This window comes from Vulpes lagopus, chromosome 3 (genome assembly GCF_018345385.1).
Source record: "Vulpes lagopus strain Blue_001 chromosome 3, ASM1834538v1, whole genome shotgun sequence".
NCBI lineage: Eukaryota > Metazoa > Chordata > Mammalia > Carnivora > Canidae > Vulpes > Vulpes lagopus.
In genome coordinates this window covers 13,293,694-13,313,563 of record NC_054826.1, presented here as the reverse complement: position 1 = coordinate 13,313,563, position 19,870 = coordinate 13,293,694, and the positions used below count along the sequence as shown (strand labels likewise).

The 19,870-nt window shown below is 36.9% G+C and overlaps 1 protein-coding gene across 2 annotated transcripts in view; it reads left to right on the top strand.

Moving 5' to 3' along the window:
• ZFR (zinc finger RNA binding protein) overlaps positions 1-19,870 on the top strand; it is an 87,082-nt gene that overhangs the window by 10,047 nt on the left and 57,165 nt on the right. The window contains exons 3-6 of one of the 2 annotated variants that reach the window (XM_041748173.1): positions 9,080-9,103; positions 10,577-10,859; positions 13,521-13,665; positions 15,660-15,878. In XM_041748173.1, the coding sequence (XP_041604107.1) occupies positions 9,080-9,103; positions 10,577-10,859; positions 13,521-13,665; positions 15,660-15,878 (671 nt within the window). The remainder of the gene's footprint in view (positions 1-9,079; positions 9,104-10,576; positions 10,860-13,520; positions 13,666-15,659; positions 15,879-19,870) is intronic. The other variant, XM_041748174.1, reaches the window with a different exon arrangement.

Genomic DNA, 19,870 nt, shown 5'->3' with positions numbered 1-19,870 from the left:
AAAGTGTATGTTGCAGCATTCTTTCATCTTTTGCGATGTTTGTGCACCAAAATTTGCTTCATACAATTCGTTAGTGGACAGATGCTGAAGGCATCTATGTATTCAAAGATAATTCGGGAAGAAATCGATGGTATAGAAAGGAAAAGATTGATCATTCCAAATTTATTTATTATTTTTATTTTTTTTAAGATTTATTTATTTATTCATTCATGATAGACGGAGAGAAAGAGAGAGAGAGAGAGAAGACCCAGGCAGAGAGAGAGAGAGAGAGAAGACCCAGGCAGAGGGAGAAGCAGGCTCCATGCAGGGAGCCTGATGTGGGACTCGATCCCAGAACTCCAGGACCATGCCCTGAGCCAAAGGCAGATGCTCAACCACTGAGCACCCAGGGATCTCTGTTCAGTTTTTAGAAGAAAAGTTAAGTTTCTTCTGAAATTCTATGATAGTTACTGTTTTGATAGCATTGTAAAGGTAATGGGAGCATGGCATGTAATAGCAAGCGTACAGAATAAAGATGGTTTGTCTTTGGGGTGATTCTATTAGGAAGTTTAATTTTGCATTGTTTTCAGCATAATAAAATATTAAATGTAATTTAAAGAAAAATACTTCAGAGATCGCCTGGGTGGCTCAGTCGTTTAAGCATCTACCTTGGGGTCAGGTAGACCCCATCTACCTTGGGGTCAGGTAGACCCCAAGCATCTACCTTGGGGTCAGAGTCCCAAGATTGAGCCCTGAGTTGGGCTCCCTGCTCCTTGGGGAGTCTGCTACTCCCTCTACCCCTCACCCCACTCTTGCTCTCCTGCTCTCAAATAAATAAACAAAATTTTTTTAAAAAAGATAAAAATCTGTCAGTAATTTGGTAGATACATAAAATTCCATAATTTGACCTGGAAAACAGAAAAGTCTAACAATGTTAAACATTCAGTTGGACTAATGAGAAGATCACATTGTATTTTGTATGCCATGAAAAAGGAAAGTCTCTTGTCTATAAATTACTTTGCCATTTTATCCAAAATTAGAAATGATGCACACACACAAAATATGTTTCCCAGGAGAGAAGAAACATTCAGTAATGTGGGTGACAGAAGTCATCTACATTTTCTTGATGGTGACTTTTTCTCATTCCTTCTATAGGTCCGAAGTTAAACATTCTGTTTGTTTTATAGTAGTTCCTCTAGAAACTTAGCATGAGTATATCAGTCTAAAGTTAATCCATTATCTTTTCCTTCCTAAATAATACAGACACTTAAAATACTTTAACCTTGATCAATCTTAATTCTGATTTTTGTGCTATTATGCAATATTTAGAATTTTCTTAACCCCACAACCAGTCATTGTTGGTTAAATAACACCGTTATTTTATATATAGTCAGCAATTACTTATTTTCTTTTTAAAGATTTATTTATTTATTCATGAGAGACCGAGAGAGAGAGGCAGAGACATAGGCAGAGGGAGAAGCAGGCTCTCTCTCCATGGGGAGTCTGATGCGGGACTCAATCCTGGAACTCTGGGATCACACCCTGAGCCAAAGACAGACGTTCAGTTGCAGAGCCACCCAGGTATCCCGTCAGCAATTACTTAAATTTACCTTCATATTTACCACTTTTTATTTTATTTTATCTACTTTTTTTTTTTTTAACTAAAGAATTTTACTTATTTATTCGTGAGAGACGCAGAGAGAAAGAAAGGCAGAGACACAGGCAGAGGGAGAAGCAGGCTCCATGCAGGGAGCCCGATGTGGGACTTGATCCCGGTCTCCAGGATCACACCCTGTGCTGAAGGCGGTGCTAAACCACTGAGCCACCCAGCTGCCCTATTTACCACTTTTTAAATATAACATTTATTCATCCTGAGTCATTTTCATCCTTCCTAAAGGAAATCTTTAAAAATGTCTTTTAATATGGGTCTACTGGTAACAGTTCTGGTTTTTGTTTTAATCTTACCGTCCTGATTCTTGAGAAGTCACACTTAGTATAGAGACTTTTTTTTTCCTTCAGTGCATCTCTTTGTCTTCTTTGGGGCTCTCAAGTCTGAGAGTTGCTATCTTTCATTAATTTGGGGAAATCTCAGACATTGTTTTAGATGTTTGTATTTCTCCATTTGTAATTCTACTTAGATGTAACTTACCACTTTTTATTTTCCCTTCCTAATTATTTAACCTCTAATATTTTTCATCTCTTTGTGTATATTCTAATTGTGGAGATCCTTCTAGTTCACTAATTTTTTGTCAGCCATGTCTAATCAGTTATGTAATGGCCTTTATAAGTTTCTGATTATGTTTATATACGGTATTTCATTTCTGGAAGTTGTGATCTTTTAAGACTTCATCTGGTTGTTTTTGATCAACCTCTTAGTCGTCTGTCTCAGTTTTGATAGTCCCTTTACCTGTTTTTTGTTTTGTTTTGTTTTGTTTTTAGGTAGGTTCCACGCCCAGATTAGAGCCCAATGCGAGGTTAAACTCAAAACCCTGAGATCAAGACCTGAGCTAAGGAGCACCTACCTGAGTGACTCAGTTAAGCATCTGACTCCCTAGTTTCAGCTCAGGTCATTATCTCAGGGTTCTGAGATTGAGCCCGACATGGGTTCCGTGCTGAGGAGTCCTGCTTGAGATCCTTTTCCTCTGCCCTTCATCCCTCCTTTCCTTCCTACTTTTCTCCCCCTCCCCCCCAATCAATCAATCAGTTCTTTAAAAAAAAAAAAAAAAAAGACCTGAGCTGAGATCAAGAGTCAGACGTTTAATGTTCTGAGCCATCCAGGCACCCTGCCCCTATTTACTTTTTTAAGTGTACTTATTTTATATTTTTGGTCCAATAATTCTAATACATTCTTTTCAAATTTTTTTTTCCTGCAAACTCTGGCTTCTAGTAACTTGTTTCCTTATGGGATTTGTTGTGATGTTTTTATTGGGATCATCTTGTTTCTTAGAACATTGTAGCATTTTAAGGAAAATGTGTTTTTGCGGCATCTGAAAGCATTATCAGCTCAGAGATATATTAAACTAACTTCTTAACTTGGAATTTTCCTAGTCAGATAAGGTGAATTCTAGAACCCAAACCTAAGGGTAGGCTGACTTTTGTTGTAAAGAATTGTGCGGGGCACCTGGGTGGCTCAGTAGGTTAAGCATCCAATTCTTGATTTTGGATCAAGTCCTCTCTCAGGGTCATGAGATGGAACCCCCTGTTGGGCTCCACGCTAGGTGTAGAGCCCACTTAGGATTTTCTCTCTCCATCTCCCCCACCCATGCCTGCACACGTGCTCTCTTGCTCAAAAAAAAAAAAAAAAAAAGAAAAGAAAAAGAATTATTAGGTGAAACATCTTTCCCCTTTACTCCTAGCTAAGGCTAAGCTAGGAAAGTTTCTTTTACAGTTTTTCCTTAAAGAGGGAAATGGACTTTTTTTCTAATTCACCTTCTGTGTTAGTTTCTTGTGGGAGTTTCAGAGTTCTGGGCCATTGCTTCCCAATGTCTTTCATGTCTGCTAACACAGAAAAATATGTGTTGACCAGCACACTAGATAAAGGGGGAGATTTGGAGCCCTGGATAAGTGTATTACAGTTGTAGGCAGCAGATCTGGGGCTCTGACCATGTGCACTACTCATTTTTCCTGAGAACTGTTACCCTGTTAAAGAATAGAAGGAAATTTTTTGTTTAAAGGTACAATTTAAAGAGCAGGAAAATGAATGATGAATATTATTATAGACTCAAAAGTAATGCTCCATATCATAAAATGGTAGTTCTGGAAGCTTATGGTTTGGGGACTACTGAAGACCCCCCAGAGCTTTTGTTTATGTGGGTTATATTAATATTTACTGTCTTCAAATTTTTAAAAATATGTATTAAATCATTTAAAAATAAGATTACGGGATCCCTGGGTGGCGCAGCGGTTTGGCGCCTGCCTTTGGCCCAGGGCGCGATCCTGGAGACCCGGGATCGAGTCCCACATCAGGCTCCCGGTGCATGGAGCCTGCTTCCCCCTCTGCCTGTGTCTGCCTCTCTCTCTCTCCCTCTGTGACTATCATAAATAAATAAAAATTAATAAAAAAATTTTTTTTTAAATAAGATTACTATATGTTAAGCCTAAATTTCTTTTTGTAACTCTAAAAAATAACTGTATTCCTATCTTCCAAAAGTAATGAGACAAGAAGCATTGTTTTACATCTTTACAAAGATTTTTGTAAATCTTTTTAATATAATATCTCAAAGTGGTTCTTGATCTGCTTCTGCATTCAGTCTGTTGCAATAAATTGTTGGGATTAAATTATATGAAGGCAATTGAAAAAGGGATAGCCTCCTGGAGCCTAGCAGTTGGATCACATTTTGAAAATCACACACATACGCAAAAAAACATTTGAAAAACACAAATGTTTTTTCCGTTGTTATCAGATGCCACTTATGTGGACAAGCCATTGGTACACATAGTTGTTGGGGTTTTTTTGTTTTCTTTTTAAATATTTTATTTATTTATTCATGAGAGACACAGAGAGAAAGGGAAGAGACATAGAGAGAGAAGTAGGCTCCATGCAGGGAGCCCGATGTGGAACTCAATCCCGGGACTCCAGGATCATGCCTTGGGCCGAAGGTAGATGCTTAACTGCTGAGCCACCCAGGCATCCCCACGTAATTGTTTTAATGCCCAGTAGTGACTATAACGTTGGTGTAATGTAAAGCCAGGTCATATTAAGGGAATTTGAAAGCATTAAAAATGGGCTTAGAGTTGAGTAGAAGTTAGGCTAGAGACCAATAATGTAGAAATTAGAATTGACTTGTATTAATTATAAAGGAGTATTTTAAATTTGTGATTGGTCATTGAGCTTGCCAGTTTGAAAATTTTGTTCCAATACATTTATGCTCCTCCCCCCCAGGGTAAGGGAGATATTAATTACATAATGTAATTAAAAATAATATAGAATAGCCTTTTTTTTTTTTTTTAGATTTTACTTATTTATTTTAGCAAGCAAGTGTGTGTGTGCAAGCAAAGTTGGGGAGGAAAGGAAGAGTATCTCAAGCCAACTCGGCACTGAGTGTGAAGCCTGATGTGGGTCTCAGTCTCACCACCCTTATGAGATCATGAACTGAGCCAAAACCAAGAAGAGTCAGACACTTAACCATTCAGGCACTCATAGAAGGTCTTTTCATGAAAACAGCATTCCCTTGTTTTCCTAATCCCTTCTCCCCAATTCCACCTTGTAGAGACCCCCACCTTTAATACATTCTGGTTTTATTTCTAACTCTGTATCGTTAAATAATGCTTTTCTGTGTCTTAATTTATTGACTTTTTATGCATTATATTTTGATTTCCTACAATCATAGTTAAGATTTAGTACATACCCTCTCATGCTTCTCATTTCTCCTTCAAATTCAGTGATATGGCTATTTCTCTTACTTTTACACACTCCATTTCCAGTATAGGTAGTCAGTTTCTCGGTATATTTTAGGAAAAGAATCTTCAGACTCTGGTGCTTTACCTTCCCTCTTTCCCCACTTCATCACCCAAATTAGCTATAGTTGTACTTGTGATTAACATTTACGTTATATTCTGTAATCATAGTTTATCTTCTGTAATTTAGGTTGATACTAAAACTTTAAAGCAGAAACTTATTATTGTGACTGTAATAGTACTGTGGAGCCAAGTGGTGGTGGTGGTTTGTGATTATCATTCCTAATGTATGTCATTTTTATAACCTTGTGCCACTCAATAAAAGAATCTTCCTTGGTTCAAGTTCAAATGGATGTTTGCTTTTTTTTAATGCCCTACTAATTGCTCGACTGTGGTGTCTTTTACCAGGATCATGCCTTTCTTCAGCAATGTCATATTTGCTAAAGTCTTTCGTTCTCTTTTTGCCCCAAAATCTTTTTGGTGCCTTGATTGTATCTTAATATATTTCCAGGTTCCTGGTCTACTGTCTATTGTCCAATCCTTTATTTTCCTGGACATGGCTCTCCTGGAGGCTTCTGTCCTTTTTTTACTACTTCTAATCCAAGCTCATTGCCTCTTTTGGCCTGCTGCACAGCTGCTGACCTGGGCTCATCTCCCTCCTGGGTTTGGATCCACTATTTATAGGATCCCATGATTTCTTTCTTGGTTTATTTTTTGTTAAAGTACATCTTCATATCACTTCTAAAGAAAAGATATATAGAAGGTAAACTTTTCGGTTCTTGAATGTCAAAAGAAAAAAGAAACCTGGGATCCCTGGGTGGCGCAGCCGGTTTGGCGCCTGCCTTTGGCCCAGGGCGCGATCCTGGAGACCCGGGATCGAGTCCCGCGTCGGGCTCCCGGTGCATGGAGCCTGCTTCTCCCTCTGCCTTTATCTCTGCCTCTCTCTATCTCTCTGTGACTATCATGGATGAATAAAAATTAAAAAAAAATACTTGGCTTTGCTCTATCAGTGTCCTATGCCCTATATGAATCCTATTGATTCAGGGGCTTATCTAATTCCCACAACAGTACTTATTTGGTAGGCATTATTATAAAAAAAAAAAAAAGAAAAGAAAAGAAAAAAGAAACCTTTATTCTGTCTTAATGGTTTAGCTAGATACAGAACTCTATTAATATTCATTTTCTCTTGAATTTTTAAGATATTAGTCTACTGTTTCCTAGCCACTCGTGTTATTAGTAAAAGTCTGAGTTTTGTTTAGTTTGTATGCAGGTGACTTATTTTTCTTCTCAGGAGACTTGAAGGATATATATTTTTTTAACCTTGAGATGTTAATGAAATGCTATGTCTCCTGGTGTTATTTCATTCTGTTTTGTGTTCTATATAGGCCCTTTAAATTTGAAAATATGTGCCTCCCTTCCAGAGTGGGAAATATTTTTTTATTTCTTTTATTTGCCTCTTTCTTTCTTCCTTTCTTCCTTTCTTCCTTTCTTCCTTTTTCTTTTTTTCTTTCTTTCTTTCTTTCTTTCTTTCTTTCTTTCTTTCTTTCTTTCTTTCTTTTTCTTTCCTTCCTTCATTCCTTCCTTCCTTCCTTCCTTCCTTCCTTTTTTTTTTCCAGAATTCTTTCTAGTTGGATATTGGACTTCCTAGATTTATTTTCTCTTATAGTCTCCATATCCTGATCTTGTCTATATCCCTTAGCTTTATTTTCTAACTAGTGTTAAGTTCTTATTTTATGGATACAAATTAGAGTTTGTGAAAATTCTTATTTGTTGCCTTGATATCAATTTCCTGCAGGATCATTCCTGTTTCTTTTGCAGTTTATAGTAGGCTTTCTTCGACTGTGTGGTGATTTGGGTCAGGTGTCTATTTTGGTAAGGATTCTGGCTTGTTTCACTTTCTGGTAAGCAAGGAAAGAGCTGGCCATTAACCTCCAGGTTCAGTCCAAAAATATAAAAGTGTTACTACTTTTTAATACTAATAACTCCATAAATACTTTCTTTTCCTTTTTCTCCCTCCAAGAGAAATGCCCTTCCATGTTATGTATGATTCTTGAAGTATTTCTTAATCTTGCTCATTCATATTTTTATGTTTTGTGACTTATTATTTCATTTTTCCTAGCTTAAAAGTGAAGTTTATTAGATTTAACTTATTCACAAAAGATATTATCTAAATAGAAGCTTGTTTTCTACTGGATGAAAATGAAAGACTTTACATATTTCACAAATACGTTTTTATGGCACAAGATTTGGGCTTTTATTTACTTACCCTGTCTTATTTTAAAAATCATTAATGACCTTTAAGTTTTAAATTTTATGTAGGGATATAATTTAATACCTTTTATTCTAACACTACAAACTAGGCAAAAACCATGGTTTAAAAAATTCCAACCCGACTCATTTTGCTTAAATTAATTTGAACTTGATGTGACCTGTATTTTTAAAAATTTACTTAACTTTTTAGATTTAGCCACTAGATATTTATTGAATTGGTGTAGTCCAGGCTGGTCATATACATCACATAAAAGGCAGTAATTTTTCTAAGGATATTTCTAATTGAAAGAGAATTTCCCAGATGGGTTTAAGATAACAGGCCAGAGAATCTATATTCTGAACAGCAGACCACTGCCCTACCACTTAACCCCATGGAATTGGAACTAAATCATTATTCTTTTGTTTAAGATTCCATCCATTATTTGAGGGAGAGAGCAGGATTGGGGGTGGGGGGGTGCAGAGGGAGAGAGAGAAGCATACCGGATCCCAGGACCCCAAATCAGAACCTAAGCCAAAGGCAGATGCATAGACCAGCTGAGCCACCCAGGCGCCCCTAGATCATTATTCTTCATGATGCTTTTGGTAGAGGATATGGTTCCAGCTGTAATCTGGCTATACAGAGCAGAGTTAGGTTAGGCAGCCCTAGGCATATGGTAATGGCTAAGAGTACTGGCATCGTGTTATATGGTTCCTGGGAAGGGAGATAATAATAAGATTCATCGTTCAAACTGAGACACATAGGTGTGAGAGTGTACTGTTAATAATTATGGGGAGGCATTAGGCTTAAACCAGAGCATATTGTCATCCCTTTTTAGTCACGTGGGCTTTTAAGGATCAGAGGCAGTATAAGTCAAATTGCTTGCCTAGTTGACATTCCTATTCTGTTCCCTATCTTGTTTCTACTCTGCTTTTTGTCCTGTAGGACAAGTTTTGGAGACCAAGGTGTATGAACAAATAATACAGAACAATGGGATGAATGGAAACTGTATAGGAATCCAAGATTATCTAAATTTTTATATAACCAAACTCCTTTTATGCAGTGTAGTCTGAATGTGTGAAATTTTATCAGTAAATGTTAAATACAAGTTTCACAGAACTGGTGTATTTATATTTTAAATATAATTCTTTCAGTCCTAGGAGTTTTGAAGAAATACAATATGTTATTAGCATTTTTTTCTTAAGGATATGGAATTATCCATAGAATATGTCAATCCCAAACCAGTTTTTCCACTATTACGATTTAAATTTCCCTTTCCCTATCTTTTAATTGTCATATATATAGAATATATTAGCTACTTTTAATATCAAAATGTGGAAAACCTCATCCAAATATAAATTATAAGAGTTTCTTTGGACTTTGTTCTAAGTTTTTGTTTTTTTTTCTTTTTCATATTGGGCTGAAATCTGCCACCCTTCCATCCATTGGTTCTAGTTCTGTTCTCTGGAGCAGCATGGAGTAAGTCTCTTCTATTAGAAGGCAGCTCTCATATCTTCCCCAATCACCTCTTCTAGACTGAATGTTCCCAGGTCCTCCACTTTTTATGTGAGATACTACTCATACTTATAAGCTTCATATTGATTCCCTTTGAATACATTATAATTATCAGTGTTTTCCCTAATAGAGTTAAAATGTGATGGCCCTAAATTTTAATTTTATGCCATATTTGTATGGTGTTGTGCACAGCAATGAAGAATATCCTGTACTATAACCCATGAATCAGACACTACTAGAGCAGCTTCAGCTTATGTCAGGTATTTTTTTCTTAGCTATTCTTAACTGTTGGCTCATATTAAGACTTAAGGTCATCTAAAACCTGTCAGCTAAATAACGGTTGGGGCTCTCCTTTTTTTAGAAGGCATTTCTGCCTTAGTAATAAAGCTTTAACAAGTGTAATTGTGAATGTTTTAGGGAACCTAGAACAAATACACTTGAATGTGCTTAACATCTGTAAGCCTTGGTTTTATGTGACATAGACTCTCAATTTTACAGTTAAAATTTGAAAAGTTAAATATTACTCTGAGAACTTTAGCTGGAAATTTGATTTACAGTTTGGAAAATGTTTTTGGCTCTTTGAGTTGTAAATGATTGCAAAGCATCTCACTTAGGTCTCCTTTTGCAACATGTACTACATTTTTAAGAAAAAAATGTGAATAATGAAATGCTGCCTGTAACTTGCTTGGGTAATTATCTAAAATAATAAATAGATAGTTCATTGTAGGTTTTGTGCCCTAGAGCAAGATTTCTCAACCTCAGCACCATTGACATTCTTTGGATAATTCTTTGTTGTGGGTAGCTGTCCTGTGCACTGTAGGATATGTAACAGCATCACTGGCTTCTACCCACTAGATGCCAGTAGCACATATCACTAACACCTCCTCTGCAGTTTGACCATCAAAAATATCTCTAGACATGGCCAAATGTTCCTGGAGGGCAAAATCTTCCCCAGTTGAGAACTACTGCCCTAGAGTATCAGAAGTATTTAAGTCAACTGGGTAATAGTTTTTACTTTAAATGTTTTCTATAATTGGAGTTGGAGCTCAGTATTTTTAGAATTATTTCTTTGTAGAGATGTTTTTTAAACTGTAGAAGATATAAAGAACCTTATGAGCAACAAATAGTTTTTTAAGTTCCTAGTTTCATCAAGTTTTCTTCCTAATACTGCTTTTTATCCCAGTTTGTCATCCCTGCTTTGTGATGTGGTCCATAATCTTAATTAAGCATAGTATGTGTGACTGTTTAATGTATTAAGATTAAAGATTAAAAATCATACAACAGTAATAAATATGGTATTGACTAGGCTTACTGAGTTCAGATACTTGGTGTTTTGTAGTCTGATTAAATTTCTTGAAAATGTGCTTTTTATTTTATTAAATTCTTAGATTTTAAAATTAAATTGTATTATGTTTATTCTTCTACTCCACAATATAGCCAGCAGCCAGCTTCCGGTGTAGCCTACTCTCATCCAACTACAGTTGCTAGCTACACTGTCCATCAGGCTCCAGTAGCTGCTCACACAGTTACTGCTGCCTATGCACCAGCAGCCGCCACAGTTGCAGTTGCCAGGCCTGCTCCAGTAGCTGTTGCAGCTGCTGCAACAGCTGCTGCTTATGGAGGCTACCCCACTGCACATACAGCAACTGACTATGGTTATACCCAGAGACAACAAGAAGCACCACCACCACCACCCCCAGCTACTACACAGAACTACCAGGTAAGAAAACTCCTAGTTTCAGTAGTCTTAACACATAGGCTTCAGCAGCCCTAGTGTATGATGTAATATCCAAGCCAGTGCTTATCAGACTTGGATCTTCAAAAATATACCTCTGATGATAGAAATGAATGTGTATTCTAAGGTAATTTAGGGGCACAGTCCAAGCATTAAGAACCCTTGTAGTGAGTTTTTTATTAATAATTCTTCTGGGTCCGTTTTTTTAATTTTTATTTATTTATGATAGCCACACAGAGAGAGAGAGGCAGAGACACAGGCAGAGGGAGAAGCAGGCTCCATGCACTGGGAGCCCGATGTGGGACTCGATCCCGGGTCTCCAGGATCGCGCCCTGGGCCAAAGGCAGGCGCCAAACTGCTGCGCCACCCAGGAATCCCTCCTGGGTCCTTTTTATATCTATGTTTACTTTAATTAAAAATATTTTATATTACTGGTTAAATCTTTAGCCAAGGTTTTCATAAAAATGAAGACATAGGGAAGATGCTTCTTGTTTGTACTATGGCATTATTCTGTCTCCTGTTTTGAGAACCAAGAGCCTAAACTATATGGGCCAAATTCATAGTGTTCTCTTGGAACTTAACAAGGGCAGAAGTTCTGTTGCCTGTACATTCTTCCCCTCAAAGTATTCTTTTTTAGTATGTAAATTTGTTTTACAAATTGCTGCTGCTCTTATTCCTATAGTTGCTTTTGGTTCAGTCTTACTGGGGATATGAAGATCTAATTCAATTCCCTTTTATAGTACTATGATTATTGTGGTACTGAATTACTACTTACTTAAATTTGGTTCTAATCCTTTTTGTTTTTTTGTTGTTTTTTTTTTTTTTAAGATTTATTTATTTATCTGAGAGAATGTGCAGGAGCTGGAGGAGAGGGAGAGAATGTCAAGCATACTCCCCACTGAGGGAGGAACCTGATGCAGGGCTCAATCTCATGGCCCTGAGATCCTGATCTGAGCCGAAATCAAGAGTCAGACACTTAACTAACTGAGCTACCCAGGCACCCCTGGTTCTAATCCTTTAATAACCCACTTTCTGTTTGTTTGCTTTAGGATCTTCCGAACTTTGCCTAGTTTTTCTATATTCCTTCTAAAATATATTAATTGATTTTGTTAAGTAATGAATCGATGTGTGAATTATAATATTAGTATTTTCTTTTAATAACTGGCAAGTTATGGGGTGCCTGGGTGGCTCAGTTGGTTAAGTGTCTGACTCTTGATTTCAGCTCAGGTTGTGATCCTTGGGGTTGTGGGATTGAGCCCCACATCAGGCTCCATGCTCCATGCTCAGTGGGGAGTCTTGCTTGAGATTCTTTCTCTCCTTCTTCCCTTCCCCTTGAGCTGTCTCTCTAAAATAAGTAAATCTTCATATATTAGGCAAGTTACTAAACTCTGAATTCCTTTTAGGATTGTTTTCATTATGTCCAGAAACAGAATGTAATAAATTACATTGTTTTTAATAGGGTGAATGAAGCCCATCATTTTCTGGGCTCTGCCTACTTCTTCAGCCTTTCCACCTGCATACCTCCTCATCCCTCCTTACTTTGTACAGTGTCAGAATTCACCCAGGTCATCTTGATCTTCACTGCCTTGGAGATTTATATATAGTGTTCCTTCTCCCTGGAACCTGTATTCTCCTTTCCTCTCTTCCACCCAGAAGCTCCTATTCATTATGTTAATGATAGTAGTAAATAGGGGTGCCTGGGTGGCTCAGTCAGTTAAGCATCCAACTTTTGATCTCAGCTCAGGTCTTCTTTGGGCTCTGTGCTGGGGATGGAGCCAACTTTTAAAAAGTAAGTTAATAAAAATAGTAGTGGCAAATAAGAATGAAAAGAAAGCTGGAGTAGTTAAAAAGCTTCAGACTTACAGGCGGTCTTTACTATGAAATCCATTTTTAAAGCAAAACTGCTATGAATTTCTTAATAGAATTTTTTTTTTTTTTTTAAGATTTGAGTGAGAGAGGGCAGCCCCGGTGGCACAGTGGTTTAAGTGCCGCCTGCAGCCCAGGGTGTGATCTTGGAGACCGGGGATCGAGTCCCACATCGGGATCCTTACATGGAGCCTGCTTCTCTCTCTGCCTGTGTCTCTGCCCCTCTCTCTCTCTCTCTCTCTCTGTGTGTGTGTGTGTGTGTGTGTGTTTCTCATGAATAAATAAATAAATCTTTAAAAAAAAAAAAGATTTGAGTGAGAGAGAGGGGGGAAGAGGTAGAATGAATCCTCAAGCTGACTCCCCACTGAGCACAGAGGGCCCCACAGGGCTCGATCCCAGGACCCTGAGATCATGACCTGAGCCTAAATCAAGATTCTGCTGCTTAACTGACAGAGCTACCCAGGTGTCCCTTTCTTAATAGAATTTTAAAGATATGCATTATTTTAAAGTGTTTTAGTAAAAAAATAAAATAAAAAAAAATAAAGTGTTTTAGTGGTATTTTTTTTTCTGATGTGAAAGTTAAACATGCTGCTTGAAATGGTTTTGACCTTATTTTCAAAGTTCAGAGTTGAGTGCCCTTTGTTTTGAGTCTGACTTTTATACCTAGGTCTGTAAGTTAGTTTTTCATTTTCCTTTATTACACTTTTATATAGTAGACTTAGAGTTTTTTCCTGCCACTTCACTTATATAGTAATATTTTCTTTTATTCCCTTTCTTTAGGACTCATACTCCTATGTAAGATCCACTGCTCCTGCTGTAGCATATGATAGTAAGCAGTACTACCAACAACCCACAGCAACTGCTGCTGCTGTAGCAGCTGCTGCCCAGCCTCAGCCTTCTGTTGCTGAAACCTACTATCAGACAGGTGGGTTTTATTAGCATACACGGTTTCATTGAAAACTACTGAAATATATTGTTTGGTGTGTTTAATGAAGGTACCCTTTTGAGTCCACCTAAGCTCATTGTATTATGTTATCTAAAGAAGGACGTTCTAGCTGTGTGCTTCTCTTCTTCTGCTACATGCCTTTGAGTGCCAAAGAGGGAGAGGGCTATAGGGGCAAATCATAATCATGTCCTTTTCTCCCAGAAATGTATTTTATTTCTGGTCTCTGCCTTATAGTTCTCTTGCTGCTATGAAATAAGTCGTACAAAAAGAGTTGTGATAACTTCTGGCCACATCCTTATCTTCCCCAGAAGTGCCCAGAACATACTGCTGACTGCCTTTGTGTAACCAGTGGAGACCTTTTGTGGGCCCATATTTTTAATTCCTCTTTCTCTGATCTGTAATGACAGTTGGTCCTGTTTCTAGCCTCTGATATTACAGTAAATATAATGGCTTAAATACAGGAAATACTTTGTTTTCAAAGAAGCCTACATATTTGTAGTCTTCCTTTTCTCTTTTTCTTTTTTAAAGATGTATTTATTTTGGAGAGAGAGAATGTGGGAGCAAGGGGAGGGACAGAGGGAAAGAATCTCAGTCAGGAGTCAGATGCTGAGCCACGCAGGCACCCCAAGTAGTCTTTAAGAGATGAAATTTTTGATAGAGATTAAGTTGAAAATTTAAAGTTGAGTTCAGAAAAGTAGACAGTTCCTTTTTTAGTTATTTTTGAAGGATCATGAGAGTGTGGGTGAGTCTTGGATTAGGAAGGAGTAGGACTGGCTTCTGGTACTGGCTTTACCACTAATGTTGGTGAGTGATTTTTACCTCTTTTCATCAATATTCTCTTATTTGTTAATGAGGTAGTTGACCCAGATCTCTCTAGGGTACTTTTAATTCTAAGATTTCTGTGAGTCCCTTAAAAGTGATATAAAAATATTTTTAATTATAATGACCGACTTTTCTTATAGTTTCTTCTCTAATGATTTGTGAGTACACTGAGCTGTAGTGAACTTCCTAATTATCAAAGGTAGATTGTGTTTCAGAGTCAGAAGAACTTTTAGTCTTAGCTCTGACATGGACTATCTGACTTGCAAGTCATTTTGCTCTTGGATATTAGTTTCCTTTTGTAAAATGTCCTCATCTGTGTGTTATGTGGATCAAGTTTTATACTACATGTAGGTAACAGTTTTATAAATTCTTAAGTGCTATTTATTTAAGATGCCTTAACTAAAGTAAACTAAACCCCCTGATATTTGGGCCTTTATCAGGAATTATATTTATATGCTTTAGTGATCATTAATAAGTGATTAATTTAGGGCTTGATAATAAGGTTCATAAGATTCTTAAAGCATTCATTTATTTTGAATATAGTCAAGGGCAGCAGAAAGTTTAGCAGAAACATGTAGTCATTTAAACTGTTTGAAGGATTAAGTCCGTGGCACCTTATGAGTTGGTATTAGACTAAAGTTCATTATAGATATATTATAAAAAATGTGATGAATGGCATGTGAACAAGTTTAGTATAGTTAAACAGTGAAATTTTACTGTGATTTAAAATCATATTTGAGGCTCTTTATTCTGTTCACAATGTTAAGTATAACCCTCAAGTTTGACTAGCCCAAACACACACACACACACACACACACACACACACACACTGTTCTAAAGACTTTATTACACCTGTTTTAGGTACTCCTGCTATTTCAGTTAGTTGTAAATTTGGACAAAATCCTATTTGGGAAATACATAAAGCATCTGGGAAGGGACAGTAAAAGAATTTATGTAGATGTTGTATTTTAGATGTTATGTAGATGTTATAGATTTTATTCAGTTGGTAATAAGAATTTCAACCCTTTTACCAAGAAATTGCTAGCATTAAATTTACAGTTGATGTTTACACTTTTTCTAATTCTCAAGGATATTGGTACAACTATTGAAGTTCACCTTTCTAATTTTCTGATAACTCTTTACTATTTTAGCCCCCAAAGCGGGTTATAGCCAAGGTGCAACTCAGTATACACAAGCCCAGCAAACTCGACAAGTGACAGCCATAAAACCAGCCACACCAAGTCCAGCTACCACTACTTTCTCCATTTATCCCGTATCTTCCACCGTACAGCCAGTAGCAGCTGCAGCTACTGTGGTGCCATCCTATACCCAGAGTGCTACTTATAGTACCACGGCAGTTACTTATTCTGGTAAGACAAACTGTGTTTAAATGAGTAAATAAGTTAGAAACTTCTTAGAAACTATCTTGATGTTCTGTGGAATGGTGTCACTCTAATAGCAAGAATTGAATTCATTGATAGATGTTGATACATGTATAAAATGTGACAAATGGACCATACTCAAGTTGTGTTTTGGCAAGTTCTATGTTGTTGTTTTGTTTAAACCAGGAGATAGTAACAATGTAAAATGCTCTTTTTTTTTTTTTTTTTTTTTCTTATGATAGTCACACAGAGAGAGAGAGAGAGAGGCAGAGACACAGGCAGAGGGAGAAGCAGGCTCCATGCACCGGGAGCCCGATATGGGACTCGATCCTGGGTCTCCAGGATCGCGCCTTGGGCCAAAGGCAGGCGCCAAACCGCTGCGCCACCCAGGGATCCCTGTAAAATGCTCTTTGAGAGTTTGAAAACAGTATCAGTTCTGGGCCTAACATTGCAATTAGAGAAAAATAACACCTAGTATTTATAGGGTCATTTTTTTCCTGACTTTTCCAAATGAATTTGAAAACTTAAGGTTAATGTTCAGGGACTACCACTGACAAATTGTTTTGTATTGTTTATTTCAGCCGACAGGGAACTACTTCTTTATATTTATTAACAGGAATAAGTAATGTGAAAATATTGGGTAGCCTTTGTAAATATCTATAAGATTGTTATATAACACATGTCTTTTGGAAGGACAGAGTAGCTTTATTTTCCTTTAAAAAAAATCACGTTGGGCAGCCCCAGTGGCTCAGCGGTTTAGCACCGCCTTCAGCCCCAGGAGTGATCCTGGACACCCGGGATCAAGTCCCACGTCAGGCTCCCTGCATGGAGCCTGCTTCTCCCTCTGCCTGTGTCTTTGTCTCTCATGTTCTCAGATTTTAAAATAAAATCTTTTAAAAAAAAAAGACATGTTTATTATCTTAAGGAAATTATCTATTTCCTTAAATAATCATTATATTAAGAATGGTATAATCGCTAAAACCTTCTTACTATGTCCACTGCTTTTGCTAATTTCTAGCTGAGGTACTTTGCATTATTTCAGTGATTAAAATCACATGTTGCTTTTTTATAGACAGTAACCTTGTAGTTGGTTTCCTTGGTCTCCATCGTATTTCTCAATACCTTGTCCTCCTCTCTTTCTATGAAGGATTTAAGGCAATATGGGCAATTTTAGTTCTTACTTCTTGATTCTTCGTTGCAGCTTGGTGTTAAGAGCCAAACTACTGAATTAAAATTGATTAGTTGTTGTTTTTCAGAATTTGTTTAGAAAGAGAGAGTGGGCACTGCATAAGTAGGGGAGGAGGGACAGAGGGGAAGAGAGAATCTCAAGCAGGCCTCACACCCTGCCCAATGTAGGGCTTGTTCCCGTGATCCCAAGATTGCAACCTGAGCCAACATCAAGGGTCAGATGTTTAATGGACTGAGCCACCCAGGCGCCCTGTTTTTCAGAGATTTTTTTTTATTTCTTACCCTTTGCTAAAGGCTTATGCTGGGTGCTGGGGATACAGTGGTGAATTAGGCAGACATGGAATATTTAGGAACAGTTTGTTGTGGCTAGAATACAGGATATATGGGGTAAATATCAGGAGATACAGCTGGAAATGTCAGTGTGAAAAGCCACGTAATGCTCTGTTATGGTGTCTCTCTTTATCTTGTGGGCCAAAAGGGTGCCAAAAAGGAGATCTTCAGAAAAGGAGCAGTGGGAACAGATTTTAAGTTAACTGTGACAACCATGCAGAAATGAATTGGGAGTGAGGAGAAGTTGTTATTCTTAGATCTGTCATTCAGATTTGTACCCATACAACTTTTCTGCCCCTCTTTATCTCTGATTAATCAGTTATAACTGTAAATGGAATTATTTCGGTGAAATCTGACTGGACACACTTTTTTAAATGTACATTCAACAAAATAAGGAGTACGAATTTTCCTTTCCTATTATTGCTTCTGTTATACATGTTCTCCTCTTTCTCTTTTCTAGCTCTCTTCCATTGTCTCAATTACTTGAATATATCTTATATAGAATGAAGTTAATTATTTTTTATTTATTTTTATTTTTTTATTTTTATTTTTTTTTTATGATAGTCACAGAGAGAGAGAGAGAGAGAGAGGCAGAGACACAGGCAGAGGGAGAAGCAGGCTCCATGCACCGGGAGCCTGACGTGGGATTCGATCCTGGAGTCCCGGGATCAAGTCCCGCATCGGGCTCCCGGCATTGAGCCTGCTTCTCCCTCTCCCTCTGCCTGTGTCTCTGCCTGCCTCTCTCTCTCTCTCTCTCTCTATGTCTATCATAAATAAATGAAAATAAATAAAATAAAATTATAAACTATAAAAATTTTTTAAATAAAATTATAAACTATAGATTAAAAAAATTAAATCCCTAGACATGTACCCCTAGGTACTAATTACCATTAACATTTTGGTGCATGTCTTTAGTTTTCTTCATGGGAATATACATATGCAGTATATATATGTTTTTTATAAAAATGAATTTGTCTAATGCATACTATTAATTGCTTTTTTCTCATTGTAAATGTTATGTCACTGAGTGCATGATACATGATTCTTTTGATTTATATTTTTCCCAGCCTTTTATTTTAGAAAATTTTAATTCTGCAAAAAACTTGAAAAAGAAGTATAAATGTCTGTATACCATTTACCTAGATTTACCGGTTATTAGTATTTTACCATATTTGCTTTATCTCTTAAAAACTATTTTCAAATGGGTCAGCATTATAAGTTACAGATGACCTGATGCTTTTCCTGAATTCTTCAGCCAGTATTTCCTAATAAGGGCATTTTTTTACATTACCACATGCAAATCATAAAAAGAAATTGAACATGGTTATTATCAAATTTGTTTAGTTGTCCACAAGTGTTTTTTATGGCTGAGCTTTCTATGTGTTTGGTGTCTTTGTGCTATGTTTTAAATTCAGGGTCTAATCAAGGATCATGTATTGTACTTGGTTGTCATATCTTTGTTAGTTTCACTTTCCTTTAATGTAGAATACTCTATTTTTATCTTGACTCTCATGACCTTGACATTTTTTAAGAGATCAGACCAGTTTGTCCTGTAGACTATCTCACAAGTGGATTTATCTGCTTTCTTTATGCTTAGATTTTGGCAGCTTTTTAGTCAATAAAACTACCTGAGTGAACTTCTGCATTTCATAACCTCAAGAGCACAAAAGTAATGCTATAAATTCCTTATTGATGATGCCAAGTATACTCACTGCTTAAAGTGGTAACTACCAGATCTCTTCATTTTAAGGATACCTTTTTTTCCCCTTTGTAATTAACCAAGTAATCTATGGGCCTATTACCCAACAACTTTTCACTCTGTGGTGTTAGATCTTTGAAAATCTCTTAACTGAATCAAGTTGTACAGTGATGAATGTAAAAATCTTTCTACATTGATTCTTAGCACTCTTCTCTAAGGAAGAGCTCCCCTCCTCCCTTCTTTTCTAGTATTACTATGGACTCATTTTTGTTGTTGTCATTCAGCGTAGTATAAACCATTACTCATTTTTCTTTTTGAGGTGCATATTTTCCCAGATTTGGCCAATGAGATCCTCCTTTTCAGACTAGCTCCCGAGTCTTCTGAACTTGGCATCATTATTCTCTGAGCACTTTTTTCTTTTTGGCACAGTAAGATATTACTGATACACTTCAAGCATTTCATGCCCAAGTCTCACAATCAACCATTTCACAAAGGAGCTGTGGTTTCTAATAAGGTATTTAGAAATCAGAATTTATGCTTAGAAATAGTTTTTAATGGCTCCATAATATTTTGTTATATGGATGTACTCTTCCTGGATGTAGATTTTAAAGTTTCTGTCTTGGGATGCTAGATTTCATATTATGAAAAAACTAGAAATAACATTGGATAAAATAATCTTTCTATGGAAAGAGTCCTGTATTTGCCAGTTGTTGCTGTATGATAAATTTCTAGCAATTCCTGTTACATCAAAGGGTATGCACTT